This window comes from Manis javanica, chromosome 14 (genome assembly GCF_040802235.1).
Source record: "Manis javanica isolate MJ-LG chromosome 14, MJ_LKY, whole genome shotgun sequence".
NCBI lineage: Eukaryota > Metazoa > Chordata > Mammalia > Pholidota > Manidae > Manis > Manis javanica.
In genome coordinates, this window is record NC_133169.1 from 24,104,296 (window position 1) to 24,117,623 (window position 13,328).

A 13,328-nucleotide genomic window follows, 5' to 3' on the forward strand; every position below is an offset into this window, starting at 1 on the left:
TTTGTCTTTACCAATCAGACCGTTTAAAGCCCGCTACAGTAGAGATAATTTTTAAAGAATTCCTAATTTCAACTTAACAGAGCAAATTGTTAACTTCCCTTTCGCCAGTCACTTGGTGTTCTGGTAAACTGTAAGCCAACCAAGAATGACTCATGAGGACATCCTGCATCCTTACGCTTAGACCAGAATGATTCCGAATGATTCCATTGCATTACAGCAGCGAAGTGCTGGAGTTTCCCCAGTCTCATCGTAAGAACTGTGATTTCTGTTCTGGAAGGAAGAGGCAGCCAAGGAAGGCCTCCTGAAGAATAAGCCTGCAACCCCGGACAGCCCTAGGTCTGTTGGGGATCAAAAACGCACACCCCGTTAAAGCGCTGGCGCCCGATGAAGTCACCTTCTCAGGTCCCGTCCCTGCCTGGTGTCCACTACAGCGCTCCCAGACAGACGCCTAGGCAAGCTGCAGAGTTCACACAGCACCACCGAGCCCTGCATCACCCCTGTTCCTGCCGTTCACCGTTTCCTTCCCCTGAGTAAATGAAACCCCGGAGAGGATCAGGTAGGGGGCTCCGGGCGGCCTATTCACAGACGTGGAAATGAGGTGGGGGGAGAAAACCTTAATTCAAAGTAAGGCGATTGCACCCCGGTCGGCAGCAGACAACCTGTCCCCGCCGGGCACTCGAGTCTGGGCCACGGAAGCCCGGGGGACGGAGGCGAGCGCCCCAGCAGGGCCTGTAGCACCCTCGGGCTACCCCCTCCGCGGGAGGCGCAGGGCAGCCCTCACGCCGGGCCCGGGCTGCAGAGGCGCCAGCTCGCAGGGGAAGGTCCTGCCGCCCCCACGCCCGGCCCCGGCCGCAGTGCGCACAGAGGCGCGGCCGTAGACGTCAGCAGCGACCCCCCGGGCTCCTCGGAGGCGCCGCGACTGCCGCAGACCCTGACCCCGCCCCTGCCGCGGCATCCGGCCAATCGTCGCCCTTGGAAGGCGGGACCGACGGCGTGAGGCCCCGCCCCCTGGCGTCAGCTCTTATAAGTGCGGCGGCGGCGCCGGCTCTAACAGCTGCGGCCACTGCGGAAAGGTGATTATGCAAAGTGCCATGTTTCTGGCCGTTCAGCACGACTGCGGACCCATGGACAAGAGCGCAGGCAGCGGACCCAGGAGCGAGGAGAAGCGGGAGAAAATGAAGCGGACGCTGTAAGTACTGCTTCTTTTTCTCTTCCGCTGCGCGCTGCGGCCCCAGCTCTCCCAGGGCGCTGCAAACGCCGGACATTCAGGCTCGCCTTTGATGCTGGGAAACTGTCGTGTGCGCCTCTGCAGGGGTGGGGGGGAATGTGGAAAAGGTCAATTTGCTAAGTAAGGTTAAATCTGTGTATTATGTACTTGTTACGTGAGCGAAGGACTCGGGCAGTTTAGGAACTGAAGAGAGTCCTTTATATGGAGGCGGTGGGTGCACCTGAGAAATTGCAGGTGGCTTTTGTCTCCCTGCATTTAAAATGACATCAGAAGCCCGCGGCTGGCGCGTCCCCAGGGTTCGCCCCTTGCGTTGTAAGTTTCGATCAGTTTACACAGCTTCTGGAATGGAACTAGTGGTGCTGGTTGTGAACATATTCGTTTTAAATCATCTAACTTTACTGACTAGCAGATCTTACCCACTAACGACTATGGAATAAATAATTGTTCTGCGTCGTCAGCTTAAAATGAGTGTCGGTGGGGATAGGGGGCCAAACACAACCCACCCACCCACACCTCGTTGTTCACCGCTTTTAGGCTTATAGCGCCGTCCAAAGTTTCTACCCGCTCTAAGGGTAGAAAGGAAACTAGCTTCCACCGGCTCAAGGCAGATCCAATGACGGTTTCATCAATGTGAAATATCTCTAAATTAATTAATGTTAAAAAATAGCCGCGGACTTTTGTGGGCTAGAAATGGCATCTGCCTTTTGAACTATGCAAATTAAATTCATTAAAATACCCTAGTAATTTTACATAGTCCTGCTCTTAATTATAAATTTAGTAGTTATGTTCAAATAAATGAGTGAAACTAATTGTATACAGTATATAGGGGCTTAGTTTAAATGTTAAGTGATTAAGACTGACTTGAAGAGTTTTTGTTTTGTCTGATTTGGTTTATCTATAGCTTCTGGGCAACTTTTATTTGGTAAAAATGCCTCAGTGCAGTAGCAATGTCAAGTGTTGCCACTTAAGAGAATTTCTTTTTTTTAGATTAAAAGATTGGAAGACCCGTTTGAGCTACTTCTTGCAAAATTCCTCCTCTCCTGGGAAGCCCAAAACTGGGAAGAAGAGCAAACAGCAAACCTTTGTCAAGTAAGTTGAAGATCTTAAGATATGCAAATATGAGTAGCTAGCTGCTGAGCTGAAAAAGGGAACCCTGATGTGCACGAGCTAATGTGCAGACTTTTTCTTGCAGGCCTTCTCCTGAGGAAGCACAGCTGTGGTCAGAAGCTTTCGACGAGCTGCTAGCCAGTAAATGTAAGTTAACCTCTTGAATTTGACCCACGTCAAGTGTCAGGAGAGTCTATAGTGAGTGAACTACAGAAGAGAAGAGTGGCCTACCTGAGGGGAATGCCACTTTACAATCCTTACAGCATCAATTCTGTTTATCTCCTTTGTTTCCCAATAGAAATGCATGGTTTATTCACTTTAGGTGGGGAAGAAAAATTAACCTATACTAGCATTTGCTCCCCATTAAGGTTGAGCAAGCTTTTCCATTGCTTACAATGTTTTCAGGAAACTTTGTTCCCAGAGAACTATGGTTCTCCTGTAAATACTTGCATTGACAGCGAAGTTAAGTATATTATTGTAGCAGTGTGCCAGTTTAAGCCTACTGGCGTCTTACTCTGTAAAGAGCTAAATTCTGAAGATTACAGATCTAAGTGAATTTTAGAAAATTGCTATTGTCTAGAAATCATAAAATGTAGGGGCAGGGAAATGAGGTTCTAGGAAAAAATCTAAGGGGTTATTTGTTCACGCAATACACATTCTGCATGCCTCTCTCCTCCACAGATGGTCTTGCTGCATTCAGGGCTTTTTTAAAATCTGAATTCTGTGAAGAAAACATTGAATTCTGGCTGGCCTGTGAAGACTTCAAAAAAACAAAGTCACCACAGAAGCTGTCCTCAAAAGCAAAGAAAATATATACTGACTTCATAGAAAAAGAAGCTCCAAAGGAGGTAAGGGAAAAGAGTTCTTCATATCAGCATACTTTGAATGTTCTTAGTAACAGTAAAAGAATAGAAGAGACATCAAATTAAAAGCAGAGAGGGGGGTGTAAAAAATGTTCTTCACCTAATTCTAGCTGTCAGTTGGGTTAAATATATGTCTTCGATGGCTTGACTGGTGAAGCTAATCACACACTAGTTTTTTTTCTTTTTTTCAAATATTAAATGATTTCAGTCTCTTAACTGTGAATGTGAAATAAACCACTTTTCTGTTTTATTTCAGATAAACATAGACTTTCAAACTAAAACTCTGATTGCCCAAAATATACAAGAGGCTACGAGTGGCTGCTTTACAACTGCCCAGAAAAGGGTGTACAGTTTGATGGAGAACAACTCTTATCCCCGTTTCTTAGAGTCGGAATTCTACCAGGACTTGTGTAAAAAGCCCCAGATCACTACTGAGCGCCGTGCCACATGAGAGGAAAGAGGGAGCCCAGAAGTCGAGGGCCTGTCATTGTTTTCCGAAGGAGAAAGGCTGCAACCTGCCAAACAGACTGACCTTGAAGTCAGGCTGGATGTTCGGAGAACATCACTCAGAACAATTGATTCAAAGCTGGGCAGCAAAGCTGGCGGCAGTGCTGGAGAAGCTTGTGTTGCGGTAGCTTCCCTAGCGGTGTATAGAGCACAGGAAGAGAGCAGTTTAGATGCGGTGTGTCTCACATTGGAAAAGCAGGAATGTGGGACTGAAAGATACAGTGTAATACTGTTGGTCCAAAAACATTTAAAATCATTAGGTCTGGGATTATGTGGCCTTAGCTGGCTGGCTGTACATCTTTCCCAAATCAGTTCATGTCACCACACGAACTAGTGTTGGTTTCTTAGTATTAAGGTAACATTAAATAATGTTTACTGTGCGCAAGGGTATTGACGTTCTTATGACTACAGATAATCTGTACCATCATATCACATGATGCTTGAACTGAATGGTCTATATTTGAATTGTTAAATGTTGTGTGTAATGGAATGAATGCTGTTGTATAGAAAACTACAATGTCCATTATGAGTGTCATAAACTGTCCTGAAGGCAGCTAATTATGAGGTAGTCTTTGAATACTTTTAATAAATTTATTTTAATAAATAATGTTATTGATACTTGGTCCAGGTGTGGGAGTTTTTTTTTATTTTTATAATTGGAAACAAGGCAGATACAAGAAGAGGTACCCAAGTTGGTGTGCCTGTTCAGTGAGAAAGGACAGTACTCAGAAATGATAGGTCTGTCATGCAACTACCTCTTTTATTTATTTTTTTAATTAAGGTATTGAAATACACTCAGGAAGGTTTCACATGAAAAAACAATGTGCTTACGACATTCATCCATATTATCAAGTCCCCACCCATACCCCAATGCAGTCACTGTCCATCAGTGTAGTAAGATGCCACAGATCCACTATGTGCCTTTTCTGTGCTACACTGTTCTCCCCGAGATCCCCCACACCATGTGTACTAAACATAATACCACTCAGTCCCCTTCTCCCTCCCTCCCCACCCACCCTCCCACACCCCTCCCCTTTGGTAACCACTAGTTCATCCTTGGAGTCTCTGAGTCTGCTGCCATTTTGTTCCTTCAGTTATGCTTCATTGTTATACTCCACAAATGAGAGAAATCATTTGGCACTTGTCTTTCTCCACCTGGCTCATTTCACTGAGCATGTCCTCCAGCTCCATCCATGTTGTTGCAAATGAACTACCTCTTTTTTAAATCTGTTAAGCATTATGTAGGTTAAGGGAAGTCAGACCAGACCACTTACTTAGAACCACCTTGGGCTCAATATTTCTAATAAAGTCTTATGAAAACTCGAGCTTCTATATGAAAACAGAAGAACACTGATCTAATACCCTTCATGGGTATCTATCAAGGCCCGGCTAAAGTGAGAAGTGGACAATGTCATGGAGATAAAGCAGCCACTAATTACGTAACTAAGCTTCTCAAATAAAAAAGCTGAAGAAGGTGAGCCGGCCTATTTTGGTTTCCCTGGACTCCAAGTCCTGGCACTCAGGTGGGCATGAGCTCCCAAGAAACTGTTCACTTCTGGGGTGGGTCAATACAAATCAGAATTTTCCTGATTGCTCTACCTTCTTTTGGCTGAGAAGAATCTGGTTATGTTACTCTAGCTAATGATGAAGACAAAAGAAACACACTTTGGTTTCTTAGCCTAGTCTAAAAATGTGCTTTCTTTCTAATTGAGAGAGGAAGGCCTTGAATCTGGTATTTTTCTAACTGTCTATTTAGAAAAGTAACACTCTTCTCCATCAGGCTGCTTTTTCATCCTCCTTGATTACAGTTTTAATTTTAAAAAGGAGGGGGAGTCCTCATTTTGGATTTGGTAAACCGGAGCCCAAGTAATGACCTCAGCTTTGTGGCCTCCGGAGTCTCCAGCTGCCCTGGCAGTTAAACTTACACTTTCTTACCTATCCCACTGGTTCCTGTGAGGTAGTAAGGGGCTTTAGAAATTGTAAAACACTAAAAAAAAATTAAAAATGCATTTATTCTGATTTGCCAAAAGAAAGATTGACCTCCTGTAACTGTTTTCATTAGTTACCACTAATTTTCACCTTAACCAACCAGCACCAATGGCACAAGTTCCAGTCTTTGCCTTTCCGCTCCCGTGTCACCAGCAGCCAGAATAACACATAATAGGTGCTCCATAAATAGTGGTGGAAGAAATGAAATATGAAAGGTCATTAAAATATTTCTTTGGAAAATAAATAAGTCAGATCTGCACAAGCTTAATTTGGAAAGTTTTTGGCCAGGAGTTTAGACTCAGGAGTCAAGTCACATATCCAATTTGTCACCAAGCCCACTTTCTCTCATCACCCTGATCAAAGACGATACTATCTGAGGCCTGGATGGCTGCAGTGGCCTCAACTCTCCCCTCACTCACTCTTCCCCACTACAAGATGGGCCTGTTTTTCAAATCTAGGGATGTTTTCAAGACATAAAACAGAGCTGTCTCCTGTTGCTTATAAACCCTTAACAAGTTACCCAAACAATTAGGATCAAGGTATTATTCCTAAAGGGTCTAACCCCCGCATGGCTTGACCCTTCATTCCACTCACCTTCTCTCTGCCGTATTGCCCCCAACTCCCTCTCCTGGCCACGCTGGCCAACTTCCGTTGCCCAGTAGGTGCTACCTACACCTGCTGGTCCCACAGGGCCTGTGCATGTAATAGTCCCTCTGCATGAAATGCGATTTCAGCTCTTACTCATCATTCACAGCTCAGTGCAATTGTCGCTTCCTCAGGGAAGCCTTCCTTGACCTCCTTACCTAGATCAGATCCCCTTTTTGACATTCTGATAGATCCCAGTTCTCTAATTCAGAGCACTTAATGGAGTTCTCTTATATTTTTATGATTATTTTCTGATAATTCTATGTCTTCTCCTGTTAGATAGTAGATGCCACAAATTGAGGACTTTATATGTTTTTCTGCTCACTGCTGAATCCCAGCACCTAGCACCTTGCCTGGCATACAATGGGAGCTGCATAAATCACTGATGAATGAATGAATGAATAATAAAAGGTCTTGCAAATTTTGGTAAAACCCAAGATGTATTTGCCAGTGTACTAGGAAATAAGGACAAGGTTTTAAAAGCCCCATTGGCTCAAAGGTCTGCAAATATCTGCACAGCCTTTTACTTTGGCAAAAATAAATCTCTTATTAAGCATGTTCTTTGTAACTTTTGACCTTTAATAGAAGGAGAGCCAGATTACGGTAATAAAAAAAAACAAGCATTTTGACTTTTTCAGGGCTGCTAAAAGCTCAGACTTAATTCAGGTGGTATTTTCCAATGTTCTCTAGTGTGGAACAAACTGAAATAGATCTAAGGTTAGAAGCCACATACCTCCACAAATAAATATCACTTCATGTTCCAGTTTCTCAGAGCTCATACGTTTAAGACCCACAGTTTATTCCTTTTTACATTATTTCATTTTTTTTCATATATTTTAAGCTCAAGAGCATTTCAAAATATGGTAATTTCATACAGTCCCACTGAAAAAAATTGAATCGTGTATTATCTGTCATGTGTGCACAGGGAGATACTGTAAGAGTTTCAGTGAGACAACTTAAAGGGATCACCCAAATTTCACAGGGAACAGGTCTTCAGTAGAGGCTTTATTTCTTGTTTGTTTTACCAAAAAATGGGATCATTTTATCACCTGTGGAGCTGGAGAGTGAAGAAAATTTTTCTTCTCATGAGAGATGTTATGGATGGGGTTGCATTGTGCATTCAGACAGTGCGGAGACTAGGAAGCACCCACCCTGAGCCAGGCACTCTGTAAGTCCTAACACTGTTTTCCAGGGTCCACCCACATTGCAGCTGAAGAAGGAGCTAGGCCAACTTTACAGAGAGGGGCACCACTGTTAAACGGTGAAATTTGCCATGTATGGAGATCCCCATAGTCTGGCTATGACAACTTTAGAAAACTGGCCTTTTGACAACTTTAGAAAGCAATTTTCTATGTTTTTAGTCAATGGCAAGGAGATGAAGTTTATCTAATATTTGGCATCCTAGCTAAGAAGTAGACTGGAATTACTTGAGGTGACAGTAACAGCCCAAAAGAGCTTCTCCTGTGAACTGCAGAGTAAAAAGAAGAATTGCTTACAGAAGTAAGAAGTACATTCTAGACTAAGGCAATTAGGCAATTGCATTAAACAAAGGCTGATATCAACCATTTTGTGCCCATGATCCAGTGTAACAAGACCACACTACATGTGGAGGGTAAGACCCAGATGGGCACAGAAGCCCAGGACCAGGTGACAGACAGCCTTGACTACTAAAGGTTAGGATTTTATTCTAAGGCAATGATACCAATCTCAACTAAAATGTACAAAAATATCTTGGGCAACGATATGAAGGAAGAATTAGAGGCAAGAAGATGAGTTAAGAGACTGTAGTAATAGCCCAGATGAGAAATGTCATGTGCCTAAAAACAGGGATGGTGCCACCAAATAATGCAATGGAACTTAGTAGCAAATTACACATCACCCACTCTATGCAGAACACTGATCTAAACCACACAGGAAATAAGTATGAAGACACTGCCAATCTGCCAAGAACCACCAAATATCTGATGAAATAGTATGCAAAATTAAAACATTATGTGGATGATAACAGGTGATTAATTATCAAAAGAGAACTGCTAATATCTTGCTAGGGTGATGGACGATGACTGTAGTGAGGTATGTGGTGGGGACTTGATATGGGGGGAGTCTAGTAACCACACTGTAATTGTGGATTAATGATACCAAAACAAAAAAAAAAGAACTGCTAATAACTTTAGTTGGAATGAATCAAGAAACAAAGTAAGGTGGCATTTTTTGATATTTAAAGAATGGACATTTATATATTTAATGGGGATGAAGAAGAGAGTATTCAGGGTAGAGTAACAGTTTAAGTAAAAGGAGAGGGGAAAAGCAGGATTACATTTTGCATTGTGCTATTTTTATAGGCAGGTACTTTGGGTGGGGATGTGTATTTGAAAGCTATCTCACTGATTCATTTTTTGGCAAATATATGAAGAGTTTCCCTGGGCAAGGAAGATATGAAAGAGCAGAAGAAATGGTCATCTGTTGAGAAGAAGAAGAGCAGAAAATTTGCAGGCTTAAAATCACAACTGAAAGCTACACTTTATTTTTCTTAAAAACATAAGGTCATCAACCAGCCCCATCATCAAGTTCTATGAAACCTTTCTTCAGGAGAGCCCAGGCGTCTTCCCTTCTCCTACTACAGACAAGTGCTTCCTTGCCATTACCATCACGCCTTCAAATGAGATCTCAATAGGCCTCAGACTCTATGACCTTTTTCTGACTTATTCCCTAGACTGCTATTTGAACACTGATTTTTCCACATCATTCTTATGACCAGAGAAATACATGAACCCTCTAGTATATTCCAAATCAAAGTAAACTTCCATGCCTAAAGCTAAAAATTCTCTGCTAGTTGTTTTTGTCCACCCATCCTGCCTTATTTCTCACCACTGACCAGAAGCATTCAGTGCTGAATTTTCTTACTGTTCCTGAGATATATTATTTTTATCCTATTATTAGATGAAATTGTCCCCCTGCTCAGTCTTCAAGTTTTATTCATTTTTCAAAGTTCAGACCAAGTTTCAACTTTGTGAAATATTGCCAAAGGTATGTCAGTCTTTTCTTCCAACTAAATGGTCAATAATCATACCATTTTGTCTTATTCTATTTAATTTTCAGGTAACCAGTCAAGTTTCAGACACAAAAGATACTCAGTATCCACTGACTATTGATTAATCAGTTGATTAGCTGATTGCTTGACTGATTCACAAACTTGGTAAAATGCATGCAGCGATACAGATGATTTCATTTCAGTTTGCTAAACTCATGTGCAAAAACAGTATTTCTTCAGAAGTCTATATAGTCTGTCATTTTTGGTTCTAAATTTTTGTCTTACAAACAAAAACTAAACTATGTGGATCTTGGATAAGATCCTAACATTGGTTTTCTCGAATCTCAAGTTAATCTGATATTTATAGATCTTAAAAGTCCACTGACCTATATGAAAACTTCCCTTAGGAGTGAGACTATGTGTTTATTTAGCTAGAGTATATCTCAGACTTGTACAGACGTCATACCAAAATCAAAATAATGAAAAAGAGAAATGGACCAAAAGGGAAACTATTTGCTGCTGCCTGCTTTGGGGTGAGAAGAGACCTGATTTTTTTTTTAGTGCATTTGCAACTTTCAATCTTATAGGTCTATTCCCACTTCCATCCCAAATTAGTATCTTAGTCTTTAGCTTCAGGATGCAACCACAGATCATCTACTATGAATGCATTTGAAACTGAAACATTGAAAGAACTAAGAAAAATATGCAGTTTACATGAGCCATGGTGTAATCTGAAAAGGACCAGATATACAGCTGTGGTTTGAAAAACAGGTGGCACTTAGTAAACCTTCACCCTGCCTTAGGGAAGTTTACGATATTAAATCTCCACTTGGCACAAACCACTTGGCATTCTCATAGAGAGTGACTTTTTACAGACGTCGTCATTGAGCATGGTATACTAAATATCAGAACTTCCAGTTCTAACTCTTTCTAATTTCTTCTACTTCTGTTTTCAGATTCCAGAACTTCACAAACTAAGTTTTTTAAAAATGTGTCACATTCTACAAAAGAGCTAGGAAGATGATTAACATTTTTAGAGTGGCTTATAATGATAATTTCAGAAATAACTTTGGTCTTCACACAATTATTCTTAGGAAAAAGTCAGTAATCCATCTACTATTGAAAATGTTAATATTAATGAAGGATCTGTGAATTTTGTGACATTTTTTTCGAGTATGTAGAAAGAACCCAGAAAGAGCATTGAACAGAAAACCCATAAAGTAATGCTGTGCAATAAAAAAGAAAATACAGGATAATATGCTGCACATGTAATTTTTAATCTTATAACCATGTTAAAATACATAGAGAGAAACAACTAAAATTAATTTTAACAGTATATTATATCCCAGTATATGCAGAATATTATCATTTCAACATGTAATCCACATAATAAATTATGAGATAGTTTACATATTTTTTTTCTTATTAAATCTTCAAAATCTAGTGGGTATTTTACACTGATAGCACAGACAAATCCACACCAGCTTCCAACTCGTTCAATGCTCAGTGGCTGCATGTGGCTGGTGGCTACCTTACTGGAGAGCATACCAGTGTTAGAGTCTGAGATGAAGGATCATACACCAGAATAAATTAACATTTTATGGTATGTTTTCCAATCCCCAAATACATTTCAAAGTCAGTGGTTCTCAAAATTTTTTACCACCATGTTCCTTTTAATCAGGAAAAGTGCCTTCTGTTTGCTATAAAATGACAGGCAAGATTGATTGCCTGAGTTCGAATCCTACCTCCCTCTATACTTGCTGTGTGACTAAATGTGGATGTATTATGGAACCATTCAGCCTCACTGTCTCTCATCTCCAAAACAAAGTATTAATAGACCCCCTTCTTTTATCTTTCAGAAAAAAAAAATGTTTTTTTCTCTTTTTATTTTTGTCAAAATAAATAGACTGATACAGGTAAGGTGCTTATGACAATGCTAGCAACTGATGTTTAACAGTAATTGTAACTCTGGGGGGAAGGGAAATACGTTCCCAGCCCAGGGCAAATAACTTTGAAGATAGAATCAGTCAAAGGGAGAAATAAAGTGGGAGAAACTCGTTTATTGCTTACAAACAGTCCTGCACTTATCCTCACCTGTGTCTCTGGTGACCCTGTTGCTAAAAGGGGCCCCACCCAACCTCTCCGGTCCAGATATGCCCTCTTTCCTCCCACCCTTGTAATCACCTACTGATATGGAGATGGACCAAGGCCAGGTGAGAGATTCTGAAATATTGCAATTTTACCCACAGTAATATTATTTATGTGTTAGCTATTAACACTACTTTGTACAATTTTCTAGACATGATGGAGATTAGTAAATATTGTTGACTTGAAGATCACTAACTGCTAATATGGAAATCCTGTCTTGAAAGAACCAAGGAAACTGACTCAAGGGAACTCTTTTCATCATTAGAATTAAAATTAAAATTAAAATTGCTTTCATGCATTCAACAATATTCAGCCAAGAACCCAACTAAAGCAGTGAACAAGATACCTGGTTTCTGTGACTGGGGGACCTTCGGCTTGGCTGGAATGTCCTGGTATATTTTCTTTGCTTACACCTATCACTAAGGTGATTTTACCTGCAAGTGTTAGAAAATCCCAGTCAAGCTGGCTTGAAAAACACAGAAATTCAAAGATAAGGTCCACAGCATTCTCTGTGCAGTCAGAGCGCCTGCTCGCACTCAGCACTTCCGTCTACCCAGTCATCCTCTGTGTTCAGCTTTCTTGACAATCTGGCTTCCATTATGGTCACAAAACCATTGCCACTAGCAAGGGGAGCAAGGGAAACTGCCTTTGCTCCTCTGACTGTAGGGAAAAAAGTTTCTTTCTTAAGTCTAATTGGATTGGCTTGTAGCAGTCTAGAGAAAAAAGCAGGCACTGGTTGGCTTGAGGCTGGGTGTTTGAATGACGACTGGCAAAGGGTGTGGAACACCCAGACCCAGTACTGCTCGTTAGTCCAGGAATGGGATCATGCCTAGGGAAGAAGTGGGTAGCTGAAGGAAATCAGGGTTTTGTTAGAAGGAGCTGAAATTGTGTGGGCAATCAAAATGTCTATCACACAATACTAAAAAGGAGCTTGTTTTTGTGTAATTGCTCTAAAATCACTAAAGAGGCAGTCCATGACTCAAAAAGTATTTGGCAATAACATCACAAAATGGGTCACTGTAAATCCAGAAAGCACATTATTTTTATCCTGACTGTATGGATTATTATCTTACCAGACCAAATGTGGCTGGAAAACATTAAATGAGCAAATAAGCATAAAATAAAGAATAGATTTAGAAATTTGATTTACAGCTCCACTTACTACAATTTTGACTTGGAAATGTCACTTTCATGAGCTAGTTTTCTTACTTAGCCCATCTCTTTAAAGCCTCAAGTTCTTGTGGGGGTCAAAGGATAGAATTCATGTGAAGGAAATTCATAAGCTTTAAAGAGACTATATAAAATGCAAAATAGGAACAGTATTGTTATACTTATTATCATGAACAGGAGAATTCAAGACTATAATGTTAAACAACAAGTTTGGGGGAAGGCATTTCTCAATCCTGTATCTTTGATTTGATGAGTCCTCTGTGATTGTTGATATGATTTAAAAATCTAATATTAGACCTTATGCTGACATATAATTTTTCTGTTCCAACTTAGACAAAACATATATTTCTTTTGTGTCTGTGCAAAGTCAAACTGTTAAAAGAACCACTTCTTTGTTTAAAATGCATTCTGAAAAGGGTAAAAAGCAAAGCAAGTCAATAATCCAGGTAGGACTAGACAAAAATACCCTAACGGTAAGAGCTAAATATTTTATCACACAAAGGTGCATTTTAGAAGTACTACTACCTAATCTAGTTCTTATGGTTTGTCCTCCAGTGATTATCTGCCCTTTCCCCTCTCCCTTCTACCATCATTATCTAGGCTTTCTTTGTGCCATGCCAAAATTACTTCATAGCCTATC

The 13,328-nt window shown here is 40.9% G+C and overlaps 1 protein-coding gene across 1 annotated transcript; it reads left to right on the forward strand.

Moving 5' to 3' along the window:
• Positions 1 to 318: 318 nt before the first annotated feature.
• Positions 319 to 4,328, forward strand: RGS2 (regulator of G protein signaling 2). The gene is made up of 5 exons (XM_017678888.3): positions 319 to 1,189; positions 2,216 to 2,317; positions 2,421 to 2,482; positions 3,017 to 3,183; positions 3,455 to 4,328. The coding sequence occupies exons 1-5, from the start codon at positions 1,080 to 1,082 to the stop codon at positions 3,647 to 3,649; spliced, it is 636 nt and encodes a 211-aa protein (XP_017534377.1). The 5' UTR covers positions 319 to 1,079; the 3' UTR covers positions 3,650 to 4,328.
• The last annotated feature ends 9,000 nt before the right edge of the window (positions 4,329 to 13,328 follow it).